This window comes from Ixodes scapularis, unplaced genomic scaffold (assembly GCF_016920785.2).
Source record: "Ixodes scapularis isolate PalLabHiFi unplaced genomic scaffold, ASM1692078v2 PGA_scaffold6__148_contigs__length_123643588, whole genome shotgun sequence".
NCBI lineage: Eukaryota > Metazoa > Arthropoda > Arachnida > Ixodida > Ixodidae > Ixodes > Ixodes scapularis.
In genome coordinates, this window is record NW_024609881.1 from 57674558 (window position 1) to 57692333 (window position 17776).

A 17776-nucleotide genomic window follows, 5' to 3' on the forward strand; every position below is an offset into this window, starting at 1 on the left:
CAGCTTGTGTAACAGCGGGAGTCGGCAGCGACGAGGAAAGTGTCGCAAGGTGTGACCGTGATGTCGTCGCCTACCTCGTGTTAGGGATAACGAATGAAATGAACGAATGAGTACATTTTCAACACGTGTTTCAGAGCAGTCGCACAAACCAGCGCCTCATGTTTGCCCCGCCGCCCCTCACGCTGTCCGCTGTGTTCACCAAGCTCAAGGCCATCGCCGAGATGACCGGAAATTCGGTGAGTGCGCGCCGTGGTTTACCCGCCCGGAAGCGACGTCTGGCCCAGGGGTTCTCGAACTTGTACCTGTCTTAACCGACGGCCAAGGACTCCCCCTGGTCTTGGCATTGAGTCAGTAAAGCAGTGCAGAGGCCTATGGGCATCGTAAAGTGTAGTGCACATAGTAGAGAGCGTTTCCCACATAGTTAGGTATCAGTGGACGGCTCGTATCGTCTAAAACGGTGCCTAAACTGGAAGAGCGCTTCACTTTGGGTCAGCGACAGCGGGGAAATCTTGTGAGCTCGTGGAGTCCACGAGGGTGCTACGTGGAACCTTGAGGTTCCTAGGAACTCAAATTGAAAGTGCATGGTCAAGAGCAGGGGCGGCCAAGCTGACCTGGCCTAAGAGTCGCAAACAAAATCACGAAACTTCCAAGAGCCAGGGGGGGGTCAAGCTTTTTTTTCAGAACATTAAACGAAACTCGAACTACTTTCAATCTATCCGAGTCAAAAGCAGTCCATCTGTACGGAAGGCAGCACAAGACTACTAAACTGCAACCTGTCTAAGTGTTCTATTGATCTTTTTGGGGAAGTTCTCGTGTGACCGGGAGGCTGGTGAGGGGGGGGGGGGGGGTAGGAGAGGAAGCCGCGAGTTGCATTTTAACACGGGAAGAGCTGCGGCTCTGCCACCCATGGTCTAGAGCATGAGTTCTCAAACTTTTCAATGTCAAAGAGCTCCCGTTTCTCTGGACCGACGGCCGAGGAACTCTTCCTGTTCTCTGACATTGATGCAGTGAAGCTGTGTAGAAGCCTGCAGGACCTCTGAGCAGTAGTTTTGAATGCTACAGAGTGATTGACTCATACTCATGGATCAGTGGGTGGCTCAGATCTTCCAAAATAGTGCACATTGGCGTTCAGCAGTACGTCTGGCCTGTTCAACCAGACGCCTACATTCATGGCGCTCTTCGTCAGATAATTCTATGCATGGCGTGTGTACACTCAAAACGATAAACCCGGTCATCTTCCAGAACCTTCGAACCCTCTCCTCCTCTTCCTCCTCACCTACCTCTCCCCCTCACTCCACCTCTGGATACACAACCTCCCCGTTGACTGATCGGCGTCGAGAAAATCACTCCTATCTCTCACCTGTCGACGAATCTGTGTCGAGCCTCGCGGCCACGCTTTTATTCGGGCTTCGTTTGGGCTACACGAAAGGCTGAACACATAGCCAAAGAATGTCTTTCGTTAGAAACACCCTAAATAGGGACGCAGACTGTCAAGGAAGTTTAGGGGCTCGGGCAAAACCCTTGACACGGTCTAGAGTAAGGTTGTCCCTGCAACTGACCTCTTCTTCCGCGTCTAGGTGCAGACCAAGAAAGTGGAGAGCATCAAGAGCCTGCTGGTGGCGTGCCGCCAGTGCGAGGCCCGCTTCCTGGTGCGCTCTCTCGGGGGCAAGCTGCGCATCGGCCTCGCAGAGTCCTCTCTCCTGCTCGCGCTAGGACACGCGGCCGCCCTCTCGCCACCACACGGCTCTCCTGACGCGAGCAAGAAGCGTCTGGACGAGGCGGCGCTGCTGGTCAAGACCGCCTACTGGTGAGCCCGGCTCCCGTTGACGAAGGCGGGTCTTTTTTCTTCCTTTTCAATCGGGCAGTTCCGAGTCGAGCTCGCGCCCGGCCGACACACCGAACTTACTTTACAAGAGGCGTGCCCCCTATGTCCTGATTTGTCTCGAAACTGTCTGTTGTTTTTGACTCTGAAAATTGTCCGAATGCACAAACGAACGTCGCCGAACTAGTAACCAAAACATTAGGCCGAAAGTGATTTTTTAACGCAGAATGTGTTATACGGCTGGTATCTAACCACATCTAGTTATGTGCCAGCAACAGAAGTTGAGGAGTCGGCTGCCAGCCAAACCTTTTCCTTAAGTGCCTTCGTGTCACCCCCGGCGAAGGCTAAAAGTCGAGTGTTCAGACGTGCAGCGGCACTCTATCCGTCAAAACGAGCGTGCTCCCGGGCATACCTCGGCAAACCTCACTCATGAGGGCCCTCACTCACCCTCACTCACCCTCATCTTCACAGGTGAGGTGAGGGTGAGTGAGTTTCTGAACCAGGAAAATTCATGAGTGTGAGGGTGAGTGAGGGCCGTGAGGGCCGTGAGGGCGGTGAGGGCGGTGAGGGCCGTGAAAGTTGTCAGGGCCGTGAGGGCTGTGAGGGCCGTGAGGGCCGTGAGGTCCATGAGTGAGTGAGGGGCGTGAGGGCCGTGAGGGGCGTGAGGGCCGTGAGGGCGGTGAGTGCGTGAGGTGTGTGAGGGCCATGAGTACGTGAGTGCGGTGAGTGCGTGAGACCCCATTCAGATCGAGCATCTTTCTCAATAATTTGGGTGTTAATGGCGGGTTGTCCTCTGGTTTTCCCTAGTTCGACACAAATTGCTGAGATCGGGTCCGGCTCGAAATAAGCAAGCAACTCGGAGCAATTCGAATGCGTTTGAAGCGGCTGCATCCAATCAAGGACGCAAAATTTTCACGTGATACCTCGTGCCGGTGATGATGACACCGAAAGACTCGGTTCTGGTTGAAATCGATCGTTTTTTTTGGAAATAAACTGTTTCAGAAATGTGCATTAGTATTCTTAACGAGATTTAAATGCATAAAAACACGTTTATAACGCATAATTATGTCTAAATAGTGCAAGAAAAATAAAATTTTATGATGACGATGGCAAATTGCAGCAATTGGTTGCTGCGTGTGATCGAGGGCGGCCCGTGTTGCTGGTGTTGCGACAAAAAGTTTCTGGGCGAATTTGCCCCATCTGAAGCTGGCCTGAGTGGCATGAGGGCCATCAGTGCGTGAGGGGTGTGAGGGCCGCAAGGGCGGTGAGTGGCGTGAGGACGGTGAGTGGCGTGAGGGCGGTGAGTGGCGTGAGGGCCGTGAGGGCGGTGAGTGGCGTGAGGGCTATGAGTGTGTGAGGGCCGTGAGGGCGGTGAGGGCGGTGAGGGCAGTGAGGGTGAGTGAAGGGCTGAAGGTGAGTGTGACTGTGAGGGTGAGGGTGAGTGAGGGGCTGAAGGTGAGTGCAGCTGCGAGGGTGAGGGTGAGTGAGGGGCTGAAGGTGAGTGTGGCTGTGAGGGTGAGGGTGAGTCAGGGCGACCTACAATGCCGACCTCTGCTCCCAAGTTCCCCAGTAAAAGAACGAAAAAAAAAAGCAAAGAAAAAAGGAAGCAGACTCCTATGTTGCAATGGGTTGAAGTAGTTCCGAGCTTATTTAGGGCTTTGCCATTTTTGTTCGAAACTACGAGTAAAAAAAGTTATGCCATCAGCAAGCAGGGGGTCTACTCTTTGGGTTATAGAATTTGTTTTTAACTAATAACGAGGACTTTGACGACGTGAAATAAAATGCTTGGGAAGCTTGCTTTGGCACCCATGCAGTAGCGCGAAATGAATGCCTGGCGCTCTTTGTCTTTTACACTGCCCGCTCGGCCTGCAAGCCTGCCTGCCAGTGACGTAACAGCACTGAAAAGCGCGCGTATTTGAACGTTGCTTTCATTGTCCTTTTTGTTTACCGATTTCACAATAACTATTCTGAATTTAGAAAGACTAAATAGCCTGCCAAACAGAAATAAATACTTAACGGCATGCCAGGTATTCAGAACATATAGTCGGTTTGGGTAGCAAAACAAAATCGTTGGAGTACCCCTTTAAATGCGTAATGAATTTTAGGGTCAATTTCTGAGTCTAAAGTGCCGCAAAAGGTCTCGTAACACGGCCAGATGTCTGCACTAAAGGCTTTGCGGCAATGCGTACCACTTTCCTCCGTGATGACGTTGGAAAGTGGCATGCATCCTGTGCCTCGACAGCACAAACATCGTCGTGCGTGGCAGCCCTGAAACAAATCCCTGCCAACGCTGGTGCTCCAGCAAAAAAGAGACAACGAGAAGCGGGGCGACCTTCCTCGACCTCTGTTTGTCTTTTGGCGACGAGAAACCAGCCGCACGACTGGCTGCTTTCTCGCCGTAAGCCCGCCGAATCCCTTCAAACGTCTCCGTTCCAGATTGGCCGAGACCTACGCAGAATCTATGCTCGCTCTCGCTGCGTCTCACAGTCCATGCTGAGGTCGCCATTGTGTTTGTGCGCGTGGTCGTGAAAAGTTTTGTGGCGCAGCTCTGTACGTTCGCTGGACGATGCCCTTCGGCATAATGATGCACGAAGGTCTCCGCCTTCGACAACTGCGTGCACATACATTCGTACATACACGCGTATAAGTAAATTTATTCGAGACCACAATACTTTTGCCTTGAAGGACACGGTTAAAAGTAGCAAATACAAAACTGGTCCCGGAACTTCTTGATCGCACCTCATATAACAGAGGCGTGGCAGTTTTAAATGCGAAATTTGGTATATGGCTGGTGCCTAACAAATTCCGGTTTTGAACGCCTGAAAATGAAAAAAAAAACAAAAAAACATGTGAGTGCTCTGTTAGCATTTGTCTGAAACTCGTGTAGCCACTAAATAGTTGGAGTCCTAATCAAACGCTGATGCAACACTGGAGTCCAATCTGTGCCTTGGCCCCTGGTAAACAACCCAAAAAACGTCCTCCTTTACAGTCTTGTTAAGGCCCATTCATGTGGCAACGTTTGAATGCGTCTCATTGGCTGTGCTCCATATCTTGCTCGAGTAGATCCGAGTTACTCGCAGAAGTCAGATCATGCGATAAAACTGATAGAACGATTTAGCACGCAAGTCAGTTTGCAGATGCCGTGGTACAAAGCACTCTGAAGCGTGACTGGGCACATTGGGGAACGCAGCTCAGTGATACATCCGGAAGTTTGGCGAGACTGCACCCTCGAGACTCGGCTTCACGCGCCACTCTGCTCGTTCGCCAGCTTTGGCGGGCCTTTCGTAAACGCCTGGCACGACAACGTTCGCTTTGTCGAGGCATGAAATATGCACCGAGTTTGTTTACCCGTGGCAGGCCACCGTAAAGTCACACACAGAACTTGTCATAAAGCTGAGATTTTTTAAATCCGCATTTTGCGGCGTAAAGGGTACAAGATTTCTGGTGCGTCTTGTAGAATGGTGCGGCTTATATCCCTTTTTAGGGGCGAAGCTCCTTAGAGTCTAGGCTTATCCGTGCGGCATCCGTGCTCACATCGATCTTGCTGGTGCTCGTGCTCGTGATCGTGCTCGTGAGCTCATGTGTTTACGCGCTCGTGCAGAACAAAAAAAAAAAAAAAAGATAGGAAAAAAGAGAGTATGTTTGCGCAGTCGACGGGATTCGAACCTGTGCGGGAAGACCCCAATGGATTTCTTAACCACTCGGCCACGACTGCGGGACGAGTAGGGGGCTCTGAGATGTGGTAGTAACTCAAGAGCTGGGGATGTCATGGATGAAACGTTGCATGTAGCCGCTCAACGTCTATACAGGAGAGGGCACTGCGGTCAAATGCGTATATAATCGGGTTAAACTTTGCATGCATTGGCTCAATGTTTATAGACGAGAGGGCGTTGAGGTCAAATGCTCAAATTCGTATATAACCACATTACATACCACACATTCTCTTTCTGACATGGATGAAAACGAACGAAAGGCTCGGCATGCTGCGGTTCAGCGTCTACGCAGACAAGCACCACCAGAGCTTCGCCCCAATCAACATCATTCACCACGTGGAGATGCCGTCATTTTTTTTCTCCATAATTGTAAACCTTAACTGTGCACATTTGCCACTGAAATTATGTTTCTCGTTCGATTCGTTGATGAAAATACTGAAAGTTATTCTCCCGTGTGCATATATTGCAATCGTGATACACACATGCAGACTTTTCATTGCGGTTTCACGGCGTCGGTCGTGCTAATATAGAGGTATGACTTTTAGACTGGAAAATATGATTTAAGCTATTTCTTGCAACTCTTCGATGACAAAATGGGGCCCCTTCCCGGTGGGGCCGCCATTTTCGCATTGATAATTCCTAAAAATCGCTTAAAACTTTTGCTTCGGATAACAGCCAGTTCTGAAACTTAGGCATCTCATCCTGACCACCAGCACTTCATTTGGGCGGAATCTGAGCGCTCGGCGTTGCATAGCTCATTTTTGCAACGAGAAAAGTGTCTTGTAAATTGCTGGGCAATTGTGTCGCACACGTGAAGCGTTCCAGCGTCACAGACGTTAACGTCATCTCTTAGCAGCACGTCCAGCCCGTTTGGCCAGACGCCTAGGTTCACGGGGCTCTTCGTTGGATTATTAAACGCGTGGTATGTGCATGCTTCAAATGACAAACCTGGTGATCTTCCAGAACCTTCTAGTCCACTCTTCCATTCCCACCTCGCCTACCTCTCCTCACTCCACCCCCGGCCACGTGACCTCCTCGTTAACCAGTCGGCGTCGAGCACCTCTCTCCTCCTCTTTCACCCATTGGTGCCAAGCGTCGCGGCCACGCCTTTATCCGGGCTTCGCTTTTTGGACTTCACGAAATGCCGAATGCCTTGCCAAAGAACGTTTCACGTTAAAACGCGGTTAACGTTTCTTCCGGATGCCAGGCACTATTGGGGGGGTCGCATTCCTACTACCGTGCCGCCTCCCGTGCCCCGCCCCTTTGACCTCAAGGGTTGTTCCTTCGTCGTCCTGTGCAGCGAGTGCCCGGACTATGGTCAGCTGGTGTCCGCCCTGCTTGACGGGGGCCCCGACGTGCTGCCCGAGCGATGCCGTCTGACCCCCGGCGTGCCCCTCAAGCCCATGCTGGCCCACCCGACCAAGGGAGTGTCGGAGGTACTGGGCCGCTTCGAGGGCTCCCCCTTCACCTGCGAGTTCAAGTACGACGGAGAGAGGGCACAGGTGGGTCGCACTGACGCCGCCCCCGCCCCCCCCCCCTTCCTGTCTCCCCCTTCGCGGTGTCTGTGCAGATTGCAAGATACGACTTGTCGACGTGCACGGCGCAGCACTATGGGGTGGTTTCGTGGGACATACTTGTAGTTCGAAATCTTGCCGTATGTCTCAATATGTGCGCAGGCGGTATTTTATGGCATTGGCTGTATAAGGCGAGTGTCGTGTCGCCGAAAGCAAACGGAGCATGCGCACGTTTGTTGCTGGTAGGTTTGGCCCCGGGAGATGGCAAGTGCAGCAGTGATACCCTCGCCCTTCTGTCGCTAGTAGTCATGGTTGTTGAGCGGCAATTTGGACCAATTGCGATTGCGCCGGGGGTCGTGCGATTGCAGTTCGTGCCGGCTGCTCTTTCACTTTCGACAAAACTTTATCCAACCTTGCTCTTGGTCCCCCTGAAGAGGTGCTACCCCCTGACGACAGGCTACTCTGCCTTGCTTCATGGTCCCTCTGATGACAGGCTCACCCTCTTGCTTCATGGTCCCTCTTGGCAGGGTACCCTCCCTCGTGCTACGGTCCCTTTAAGAAGACGCTACACCTCCTCACATCATGGTCCCTCTGATGGGAGGCTACTCTGCTTTGCTTCATGGTCCCGCTGACAAGAGGCTAACCTTCTCCTTCATGCTACATCTTACTGCAGACACCCCCCTTATGCTGCCTTGCTCCTAGGTCCTTTTGAAGAAAGGCTACCCTCTCTGCTTCATGGTCTCCCTAATGAGAGGCTACTCCGCCTGGCTTCAGGATCCATCTGACGATAGGTTAACCCTTCCCTGCTCTGGCAGATCCACTTGCTGGAGGACGGGAGCGTGCGCATCTACTCTCGCAACCAGGAGGACAACACGTCCAAGTACCCAGACGTGGTGGGGCGGCTGAAGGAGGCGCTTTCCCCCTCCACCAAGTCGTGCGTGCTGGACAGCGAGGCCGTGGCCTGGGACCGGCCCAGCCAGACCATTCAGCCCTTCCAGCTGCTCAGCACCCGCAAGCGCAAGGTCAGCCACCGTCTCGTACAGTCATGTCTCGTTAACTCCGCTATATGCACCAACTCATGTCTGCAAACAAACCGGAGTGCCCCAAGCTGGCACGTGCGGTGGGGTGTGGGCGAGAAGCGCGGCGTCCCGCATCAGCAGACCACTGGAATGTGACTCCGGCATTGGAAATGTTGATTCTACCTCTTCCTATCGATGTCTTGCTACCTCAGTGGGTCGAGAGAAATTAACGAGGCTCGTTGAATGAATAACCTGCTACATGGTGTTTCAAAGGCTGTATTTGCGCACAATTTGCTCCTTGTCTGCGCCAAAAGGGAGCTGATCTCGAAAAGAGAACTGAAAGTGGGAGCTGACACCGCGATCTCCCGACTCGCTTTGCCGCAGCACAGCTGCGCGCTCAGGCGAAAAATACACCTTCAAAGATGTATAGTGCATGGGCGCACCTAGTGTATTAAAAAAAGAAATATAGAAAAACATTATGATTGTTGATATATACATTGCAGCAAAATCTTAAAGATTTAACTGTTGCTATTATGTGCGTTTGGCAGGGATGTTCTAACAACCTGCATTCATTATGTATGATTGTTTTTTTTTTCTTTTTAATTCAGAATAAAAGAAAATATTTTCATATAGCAAAAAGATTTATAAATCCTTTCAATTAGGTATGGTGATGCTCCTCTATAGGCTTAATTTTATGTCAAATCTGTCATTTACTTGCCATCCCATTGTAGGTATGGGACTTTCTGAGGCTACACTCCATAAATATAGCTAGATTAAATTGAACAGAGCTCACAAGTGAGCGGTTAGAAGCTTGGGAACAACCTTCGAGAGTTCAGCTGAATTTTTTTTTTTTAAGCACGGCGTAACAGTGGTTAAATACTCGGAGAAAGGCACAGCAACCATTCAATATTCGATTCAAAATGTTCGGCCCAAACCGCTATTCACTTTGAATTCACCTTGAACCCAAAATCCGTTATAGGCACATGCCTAACAAAGAGTTATTGGTCTTTGTGCGAACGGTACTCACATAGATTGCGATGAATTGCTAGTGCTACTCGTTAGGTGTGTGCAAATACGAATTCTAGTCGAATTGAAAGTTCCCGAATAATTCGATTCGCAAATCGAATTCCCCGTATTCGGTCACTCGAATACTCTGTATATTCGGTCGAAGGACCTGAAAAAAGAGCCGTTTTTTCCTGATGTTAGCGCCGTGATGTTAGACAGACCATGCAAGAAACACTTATTGGTCCTACCATTCCACACAAATCTAACGCACAGACTAGAAGAAAGAAAAGTAATGAATGCCACAAACTTTATAGCACGCAGATACGTTTAAAACTTTATAGCACGCAGATTTACTCATGATCATGACACAATCTAATCTTGAATCATAACAGGAACATCCTGTTTGCGCCGCTTCCAGAGAGGAATTGTTGGGAGGCCTGAATTCTGCGCCATACCTTAATCCTTTTCACGAGTGAAGCCCCTCGTTTCAAATTGAAGCGCCGATGTAGAACCCACTTGCCACACTCACAGAAATCGGCGACTGCAAGATCACAAGAAGAAACCATGTAAACCACGCCGATGAAACCAGCCGAGTTGTCGTCGTCATTCTTTTGGAACCGTGAGCCGCAAATTCTGATTTGGAACGGAAAAATAGTGTGTCTAGATTTGGGCAGGGTTTCCAACCGTTCAATAGCTGTGTTTAAATTGCGAACTACGAGAAGGTGATGAAAAGACAGAAAAGCGTTGATCGGACAGGCGTCGTCGCTCTTCCGTTTGCTCGCCGCCTTGTTTCTACGCGACAACGCAACAGATGCACGCTTACGACCAATCTGCGCAGGAGCCGTCTCCGTGGTTTCAGTTTCGCTTGCTCCCTCTTTTAAATCTAGGCTCTCTAAAGCAGGATAGATGAACGGAGGAATGGAAGCGTAGCGGCGGTTGGACGGTGACTTGCGCCACCTAACCACGTTTTTTTTTTCTGACTTTAGATTGTTGAAGCCTGTTTACTCAGATTTAACAGCTATCTGTTTATTTATATGAAATACAATCCCAGGCACACTTTTTTTTTCTTTAAAATTGGGACCAAATATCGCAAAGTATCTCTTTTTTGAGATATAAAAAAAAAAGACATGTCGCAGTGTTAGGTCGTGTTTTTAACGAGACAAAAAGGCACGCGTGGTGGATATTTTTTTGTGACGCTTAGGCTAGATAGATTATGTTTGCGCCATAAAATATGATCTTTAGTGCCCAACGTCCATCAGCAGCTGCTTTTCTTTTCTTTTTTTCACCAGAACTTCTATATATTTGAGCTTTTGTTCCGTACAAGATGCATATTCTGCCCCAGGCGCATAGTCTGCACATATAACAATCGCATTCACAGCACACTTTGAAAAATTCCTACAAATAAAATCACTATTCGATATTCGATTCAATATTTGGCTTTTTTTTTCTTAATTTGATTCGGTATTCGATTTGATAACTACTATTCGGTATTCGCACACCCCTACTACTCGTGATCAGTCGGAGTAGCTGTGTGCTTCGCTTAGCTGCTTTATGAACAGTAGGAGGTTGGGTAAGAGACAGGGCAGCGTGAGACATGTTCAACACAGGTGTGTCAGTTTAATGTCGAACTCGCGACAGCCATGTCGCCGTGATAAAAACCCAGCAAAGTAGCCAAATGCATATTTTTACATCAAACACAAACCGAAGACGCCATCGGAACTCCTAATAGGTTAACTGAGACATCTGCAAAATTATTGGCGTTTGATTGTTCAAAAATTGGGGCTCCAATCCATGCATTGAAGGTGGTTGGTCTGCGAAGCTGTGGTATCACCTACAACGATTGCTTACTGCACTATACGAAATGCCGCCGCTGGTCGTATTGCCATTTCTTTTCCCTTTGCTGCTTGTAGCATTCACGCTGCTCCTCGGGAGTCGTCACTATGCGTGGCCTATTCATCACGGTGCTGCAGCAACAATGAAATCAGTTGCTGTACTCCGTTTCATCTTACGTTTAAGTGCAGCGGATGCTACGAGGCATCGGAGCCAATCGAAGGCCGTGTGATTGTCATGTGACCTTAAAGAGGAGGCGGGGCACAGCAAAGCATGGAAAGCGTATCACGGGCCACGTCCACATAACGGGGTTGGCTAAGATAGATCTTAGCAGCTCTTGCGTCCGAACGTAAGTGTATGAAACAAGGTATAGACGGGTTCTTCTTTTATATATGAAAGGCTAGTGACGTCACTCCCCACGGCAGCTCGGGCAACAGTAATCTTCACCGGGGGCGTATGCGGTGAGCGCTACGTGCTTCGCATTGTTTTCAGGAGCTCCTTATTATTCATTATATTGTTAGAATGCTTGTTTTGTGCTTATTCTTTATTAAGATGAATGTTATGCTGTATGTGTGGTGTTTGTACTTTTCGCTTCAATCTTCTGAAGTCTTTTTTTTCGTGAGAACGCCGACACGAAAACACGCGGGGAGAAGGAACGTGCTTCGCATTGTTCGCAGGCAACGTTATCATCCATTATGTGGTTTGCACTTCACACGAGGTGTGAAGTGCAAACCACATAATGGATGCTTGTTTTGTTGACGCTTGTTTTGTTTTGTCGATGCTTGTTTTGTTGACGCTTGCTCTGTGGTTTTCTTTACTGAAACGGATACTGAGCTGTATGCCTGATTTCAAAGGAGACATGCTGTTTTGCCTTCAATTGTTTGCCGAGAGTATTTTGCTTACAACGCCTACGACACGAAAATTTCCTTGGCTGGTAGAGGTATACAGCTTCGCTGTAATAAATAAAGGAATAAATAAATAAATATCTGTAGTGGTCAGGTCTTCTGCAGGTGCGACGCTTTAAATAGTATTCCAGCACTCCAACAACTGCAGTGTTTTCCCCGGTCTAACCTTCAACGAAATTGCATATTAAATTTTCTAACGTGAAAGCTCACAATTGTCTGCTCCAAAAGTGGGAATCCCTGCTCCAAAACCTGTATTTTCTTGCGCAAGAGCTGTAATCACCACTTGTCAGTTCCACCGCACCGCGAAACTGCGTGTAAATAAGGTGACGTGTAGTGATTCGTTCCACGTGTACGCCGCGGAATGGATGCTCAAAACTCGAGTCGCACGACGAGACTGTGCTTGCCATTTTCGGTTGCGACGTCGCTCGGGCCGCAAAGCGTGGACGGTGGTTGCGACGCTCGACGTCGATGCTGAAAATCGTGAGCAGAATCGGACCAAGTGAATCAGGCATGACAGGTTGGTGATGGCCACTGGTAACAATGGTCAACACCTCCTTATATCTACTGCTTACACCAAGCCTACTTACTCCAAACAACCTTCAAACTTAAGAGTCTTTTGAGGCCTGCACTTACTTATTGCAACGTTTAGTCTAGTGGCCGCTGTTGATTGAACGATCGGACGACAGTTCAACCGAGTTTGAAAGAGCAGACGGTGATTTGAACGATCAGACGGTGGTTTGAACGTGAAGACGCGCTGAACGTGGTCCGCAGGTGGTCCGGACGACTGGATGATTTTCCCGCCTTCACGTGTCGCAACAAATTAAATAAATCTGACGACCGCAAGTATCCGTGAATTCAGCCCAAAGTGCTTCCCACACAAGCAATCATGGTCCGACAGTGTTTGGTTTTCCTTTTTCCCGGCACATATCCACGCTCTCGGACGAACCGAGAAGGCAGAAATCATGTGAAAACTGATCTTGACATTCCCGGCTCTTATGGTACATCCAGAGTCGCATCATTTCAATGAGAAAGCAAGTTTTTGTTTGGTTTCTTTCGGAATGACACGGAAATGCCCGTCCCGCGTGGCGACTTTCGCCCACATCTCCAGACTGGAGGTGCGCTTGAAATTAACAAAGCTGAGCTGGTGTATAGACAGGCTTTCTGGGAACTCCCTTGGTATATAAAACATTTTCATCTCATTTTCCTACACAAGATGAGCACTGTACACACTGAACAACCGCATCACGAGCCCCCTAAAAAAAAAGTGGAGAAAGGGAACAACTGCAAGATGTGTTACGAGGAGTGCGAAATTGAGAGCAAGATAAATGTCTTTTGCAGTACCTGCTACATTTACCTGTGTTCTACCACATCCGAAAACTGCTTCACTTAGAGGCACGCACACCACGATTTTTGACAGAATGTGGTAAAACTTAATGAATTTTTATCTAGAGCTCAGCAATCGGCAGTTTGTCTTGCTATTGAAATTTGACATATTTCACAGATTTTGAAATGTCTTAGCTGTCGTTTTTTGCCGAGATATCTTCATATCTTTTTCGATTAAGTTATGTTGGCTACAATAATTTTGGTTTTAAGAAATTAAGTTTAGCATAATTTAGTGGACTCTTATTATATACTTATCATCAAAAAGAACATTTATTGTGCTACATTTTGATGTGCTGAGACATATTTTAGAAGCAAAGGTTTTTCTATAAAAAGGCCCTCATTCTCTGGTAGGACGCCAACGAGGACGAGATCAAGGTGCAGGTGTGCGTGTTTGCATTCGATCTGCTCTACCTCAACGGGAAATCCCTGGTCAAGGAGCCCCTGCGCAAGCGGAGGAGCCTCCTCCGCGAGATCATCACGGAGGTGCCGGGAGAGACCTTGTTTGCCCGCTCGGCCGACCTTTCCACCGTCGAGGACATCCAGGAGTTCCTGGAGGAGTCCATTCGAGGTAGCCTCTCCCAGTTGCAACCTCGGACGTCTCCTTTCGAGGCGTGGAATGCTTTGTAACGGCGTCCCCTGCACTGACCAATTTGTTGGTGTGTCCATCTGACCGTTGGAGCATTCCCCATGGCGGGGCACGTCGGCCCAACCGGTTTGGTTGTCGACGTCAAGTCACGGTATAACGCATCGTCGTAACGTTGGATCATGTGACGCCGTGGTATCGTGCGACGTCGCATCACGTCACCGTGTGACATGGCACCACGACTGGACGTCGTGACGTCAAGTCGCGTAACTTCAGTGCAACCCACTTATAACGATAATGAGAAAATCTGAAATTTCAGTCGTTATAACCGATTGTCGTGGTATCTGGACTAGGAACTGATTATTTCCAGTCTAAAAACTCTAGAAACTGATCGTTATAAGCGGTACATTGTTATATGTGGTATCGTTATAAGTGGGTTGCACTGTATGTAGCGTGACGTCGCGTGACGGCACGACACCGTGACGTCACGTGGCGTTTGGTGTCTTCTAAAACAAATCGAAACCATTGCTCCTTATGTGCTGCATAGCATCCCACATCACCGACATAGAATTTAATTTGGAAATTTCTATCCTTTTCATGACCCGGAGGCCCAAAGCTTCTTGAAGAATTATATGTATTTTAGAAATGTGGTAGAATCTCACTGCAAACATTGCTCTAAGGGAAACGAAACTCCTTAATAACAAATTAACTGAGCTCATTTGGTTGCTTTTCACTAGGGTTCTGACAAAAGCAAGCTTCCCTTATAACTGTTGTCTATACAAGTTCAACTGAAAGATGTTTCATTGTATGTTTTCAAAGCAGTCCAACCAACTTGACAGTGTATTCTAGTTATTTTTACAATGCACCAGTTTGAACGGCGATGAATTTCGTTTCGTGTTCAGGCAGCTGCGAGGGACTCATGGTGAAAATGCTGGACAGTGACGCCACTTACGAGATTGCCAAACGTTCACGCAACTGGCTCAAGGTGGGTGTGCATGGCCACTGTGAGTTGGCTCGGCCTATTGGGATGGCACTTCGGCAACCATCCTGCTGATGTCGCATGAGACTTAAGCAACCCTTCTGCTGATATTGCATGGGGGACTTAAAGGGATTTTCGGGTCAAAGCCGGAAGTAATAAAGTTTTTGCGCTCGTTATGTCGGGAGAGCCTTTATATAGACAAACATAATTTTTATTTTGATACATGATGTCCCCGTATTAATTAAACTTCTCATGGCCGTGTGTACGAAACTGCACCTCGAATTTCGCCAGTGTCAATGGCTGACATCTGTAGCTGCTGCGTGTCGTCGCATAACGCAAAGGATCGTTCGGATGGTCGCGATAACATGCGTTGGTTGATGGATGTGTCATATTTTGTTTCGAATTATGTAGTCTTCTAGGCCGTGCCCTACCGAAATACGTTTCTTGTTATGCAGTTCCCAAGTGTGCGCAAAAAAGTCACGCAATAAGGTTGAGAGCTGGGCTAATTGGCGGTTAAACATAATGAGATAAAACAGCGCAAAAAGGTTCCAAAGGAAGCGACAAGCCGGACAGGACAGAGCGCTGACTCGCAGCCATGTATTTTTACAAATAGACAAGGAGAAAGAAAACATTATTCCACGCGTTCACACGCACATCTTCTGCCCACGATATCTACTCATTACGGCACGCGCTGAACCTTCGTTGTCAGTGTCTGGAATAGGCCTCCTGCGTTGCCCAGGGGGTGCTGCAAAAAGGCACTTGTTAGGCCTTGTTTTGGGTAGTACAAATTTTAGCGTCTCAAACTGTCACGCATGCAGAAGCGTGCCTGCTCTGGTGCGGAGCGCGAGATCGCGATGAAAATACAAAGAAACAACAAAAATGCAAACGCCTTCAAAGTTAAGACGCTAAGAGCGTGAGCCAAGAGATGCCGTTTCACGCGTTCCAAAGTAGACATGAAAATGAACACAAAATGAAAGCGTCGCGACACAGGCGTTCTGACGTCACCATCCAGAGATAAGAGACGCGTGCCCTAGCGGTGGTGTCATGAATTTGGCACTTTTGATTGTCTTGCAACGTTGAGTCGGGCCCATTTCTGGCGTCCAAAGGTGTTTTTTTGTTCTTCACCACCACACAGCATTAAAAAAGCTCAACCAACGTGCCATAAGTAGTGCGAGGCTCAATCAGGTGAGCTGGTACTACTCAAAATGAGGGCGCTACAGTTTGTTCAAAGCTTCAGCGCAGGAGGCCTATTCCAACCAGCTCCTTACTAGACAACGCCGCCGACGCTGTGCTAATGGCAGGTTTTTGCGCCACCGTGGATGTAGAATGCCTGAAACACCTCGTGTGTCGCTTTTTCTTTATGCTTTCCCAAAATCGTGGTGGTATTAAAATTAATGTTTGAGGGCCACGGTGGAAGGACATTTTTCAGTTTATTGTAAAGAATGCCTGTGCGAGCCGTCTTTTCATACCACCACAATTTTGGGAAGGTTCAGTTTTATTGTAAAATTGTTATATATGGCTGGCACCTGACCCCATCCGGTCAGGTGCCGGCAACGGAAGTTGACAGGCCGACTGCCAGCCCAACTTCTTCCCCGAGTGCCGCCATGTAACTTCCGGTGGGGGAAAAACATCTCGCGTTCAGACATGCGGTGGCGCTTTGTTCCAGGCTTTCCCAGAGAAAGGGCGCAAAAAAAAAAAAGAAAAGAAAAGCAAAAAAAAAAAAAAAAAAAACAGAGAAGAGAACAGCAAACTCCTTCACTGCAACAGGTTGAGGTAGTTTTGAGTGTTTGGTTCTCCCTTGCCGCAAGCTGGTGCCAGGTCTCTGCTCGGCGCCGCCGCGTTCCCGTTGTTCCGGCATGTCACATTCCGCGTTACCGGCATGTCACATTCCGGCATGTCACATTCCGCATTACCGACGCCTTTGCCATGCTAGGCAGAGGGGTGACCTTTTGTTCCATTTGTCTCCTTTAGGCGAGATTTCTCTCGCTCGTCGTTGCACTGGCGGGCTCTAATGCCAGTTTAGTCATTTTCTTCGGTGTTTCATTACTCTTTGTCATTTAGCGTTTTTCCAGGGGTCACCAAGTCGCGCAATTACAGTCTAAGCTCATTACAACAGACCTGGTTACAACAGACATTTGGATATAACATACCGATTTCTGAAGTTCGGTTGATTTTCCTCTATGTACCATTGGCTCAACTTCATATCAGCATACAACATACTCCTTTTATAACATACCGAAATCTTGGTCAAAATCAAGGTCTCTTATAACGAGCTTAGACTGTATAACGTAATCGCGCAACCTGGTTATGTCGTAGTCTATCGGATTAGGACAGCTTTGGATGTGAGCACTGTGTCGAGATGAAATGGTGGGTTTGGTGGTTCATGGTTTGCCAAGATTCTGGTGCTTGGTTGGTAGTAGGAGGCCTGGGCAGCATCGCGGCACAAATGTATTGCGCTAGTATCTTAGTACTTTCGAGTGTCTCTGGACCGAGGTACATTTGAAGAACATATCTCTGTAGTGAAGTATGTGTACAACGCTGCCAGGCTTAGGCATTTTTTTTTTTACATTTGTGATCGAAAATTAGTTGTCGGGTTTTTACGATATACTGAAAAACACGTTTTCGGCGCGGGGGATCACAAACTCTATAATATGAGCTTGCCCCATAACCTTCTCTGTGGGGAAAAAACTTTTGGTTGCAACTGAAAAAAGAAAAATAGACAAACAATAGTGGCTTGAAGAAAGGACAAAAAAAAAAATAGCGGGATAAACTGCACTCTTTCACTTTAGCAGGGTGAACTGGAGCAGTGGGAGACGCACCATCCTGCAACACTTGGTGCATTTCGAGCAGACTCCTTTTGTTAGGCATGCTTTCAATACTTACAAAATCCAATAAAAACAAAAGCCTTTGTTTTTTGTGGCATTTGGTATGGTATTTTTGGATAAATGAGGAGTTTGAAGTAAGGGGAGCTGTATAAACTGACACAAAGACAGGAACACCAGTGCTACCACTTGCATTTCCGG

At 48.3% G+C, this 17776-nt stretch overlaps 1 protein-coding gene across 1 annotated transcript in view; it reads left to right on the forward strand.

Annotated features, from left to right (window-relative positions):
* LOC8028048 (DNA ligase 1) overlaps positions 1 to 17776 on the forward strand; it is a 50031-nt gene that overhangs the window by 23323 nt on the left and 8932 nt on the right. Inside the window, exons 8-13 of the mRNA XM_040207833.3 lie at positions 135 to 236; positions 1578 to 1807; positions 6836 to 7037; positions 7865 to 8071; positions 13543 to 13759; positions 14677 to 14759. Of these exons, the coding sequence (XP_040063767.2) occupies positions 135 to 236; positions 1578 to 1807; positions 6836 to 7037; positions 7865 to 8071; positions 13543 to 13759; positions 14677 to 14759 (1041 nt within the window). The remainder of the gene's footprint in view (positions 1 to 134; positions 237 to 1577; positions 1808 to 6835; positions 7038 to 7864; positions 8072 to 13542; positions 13760 to 14676; positions 14760 to 17776) is intronic.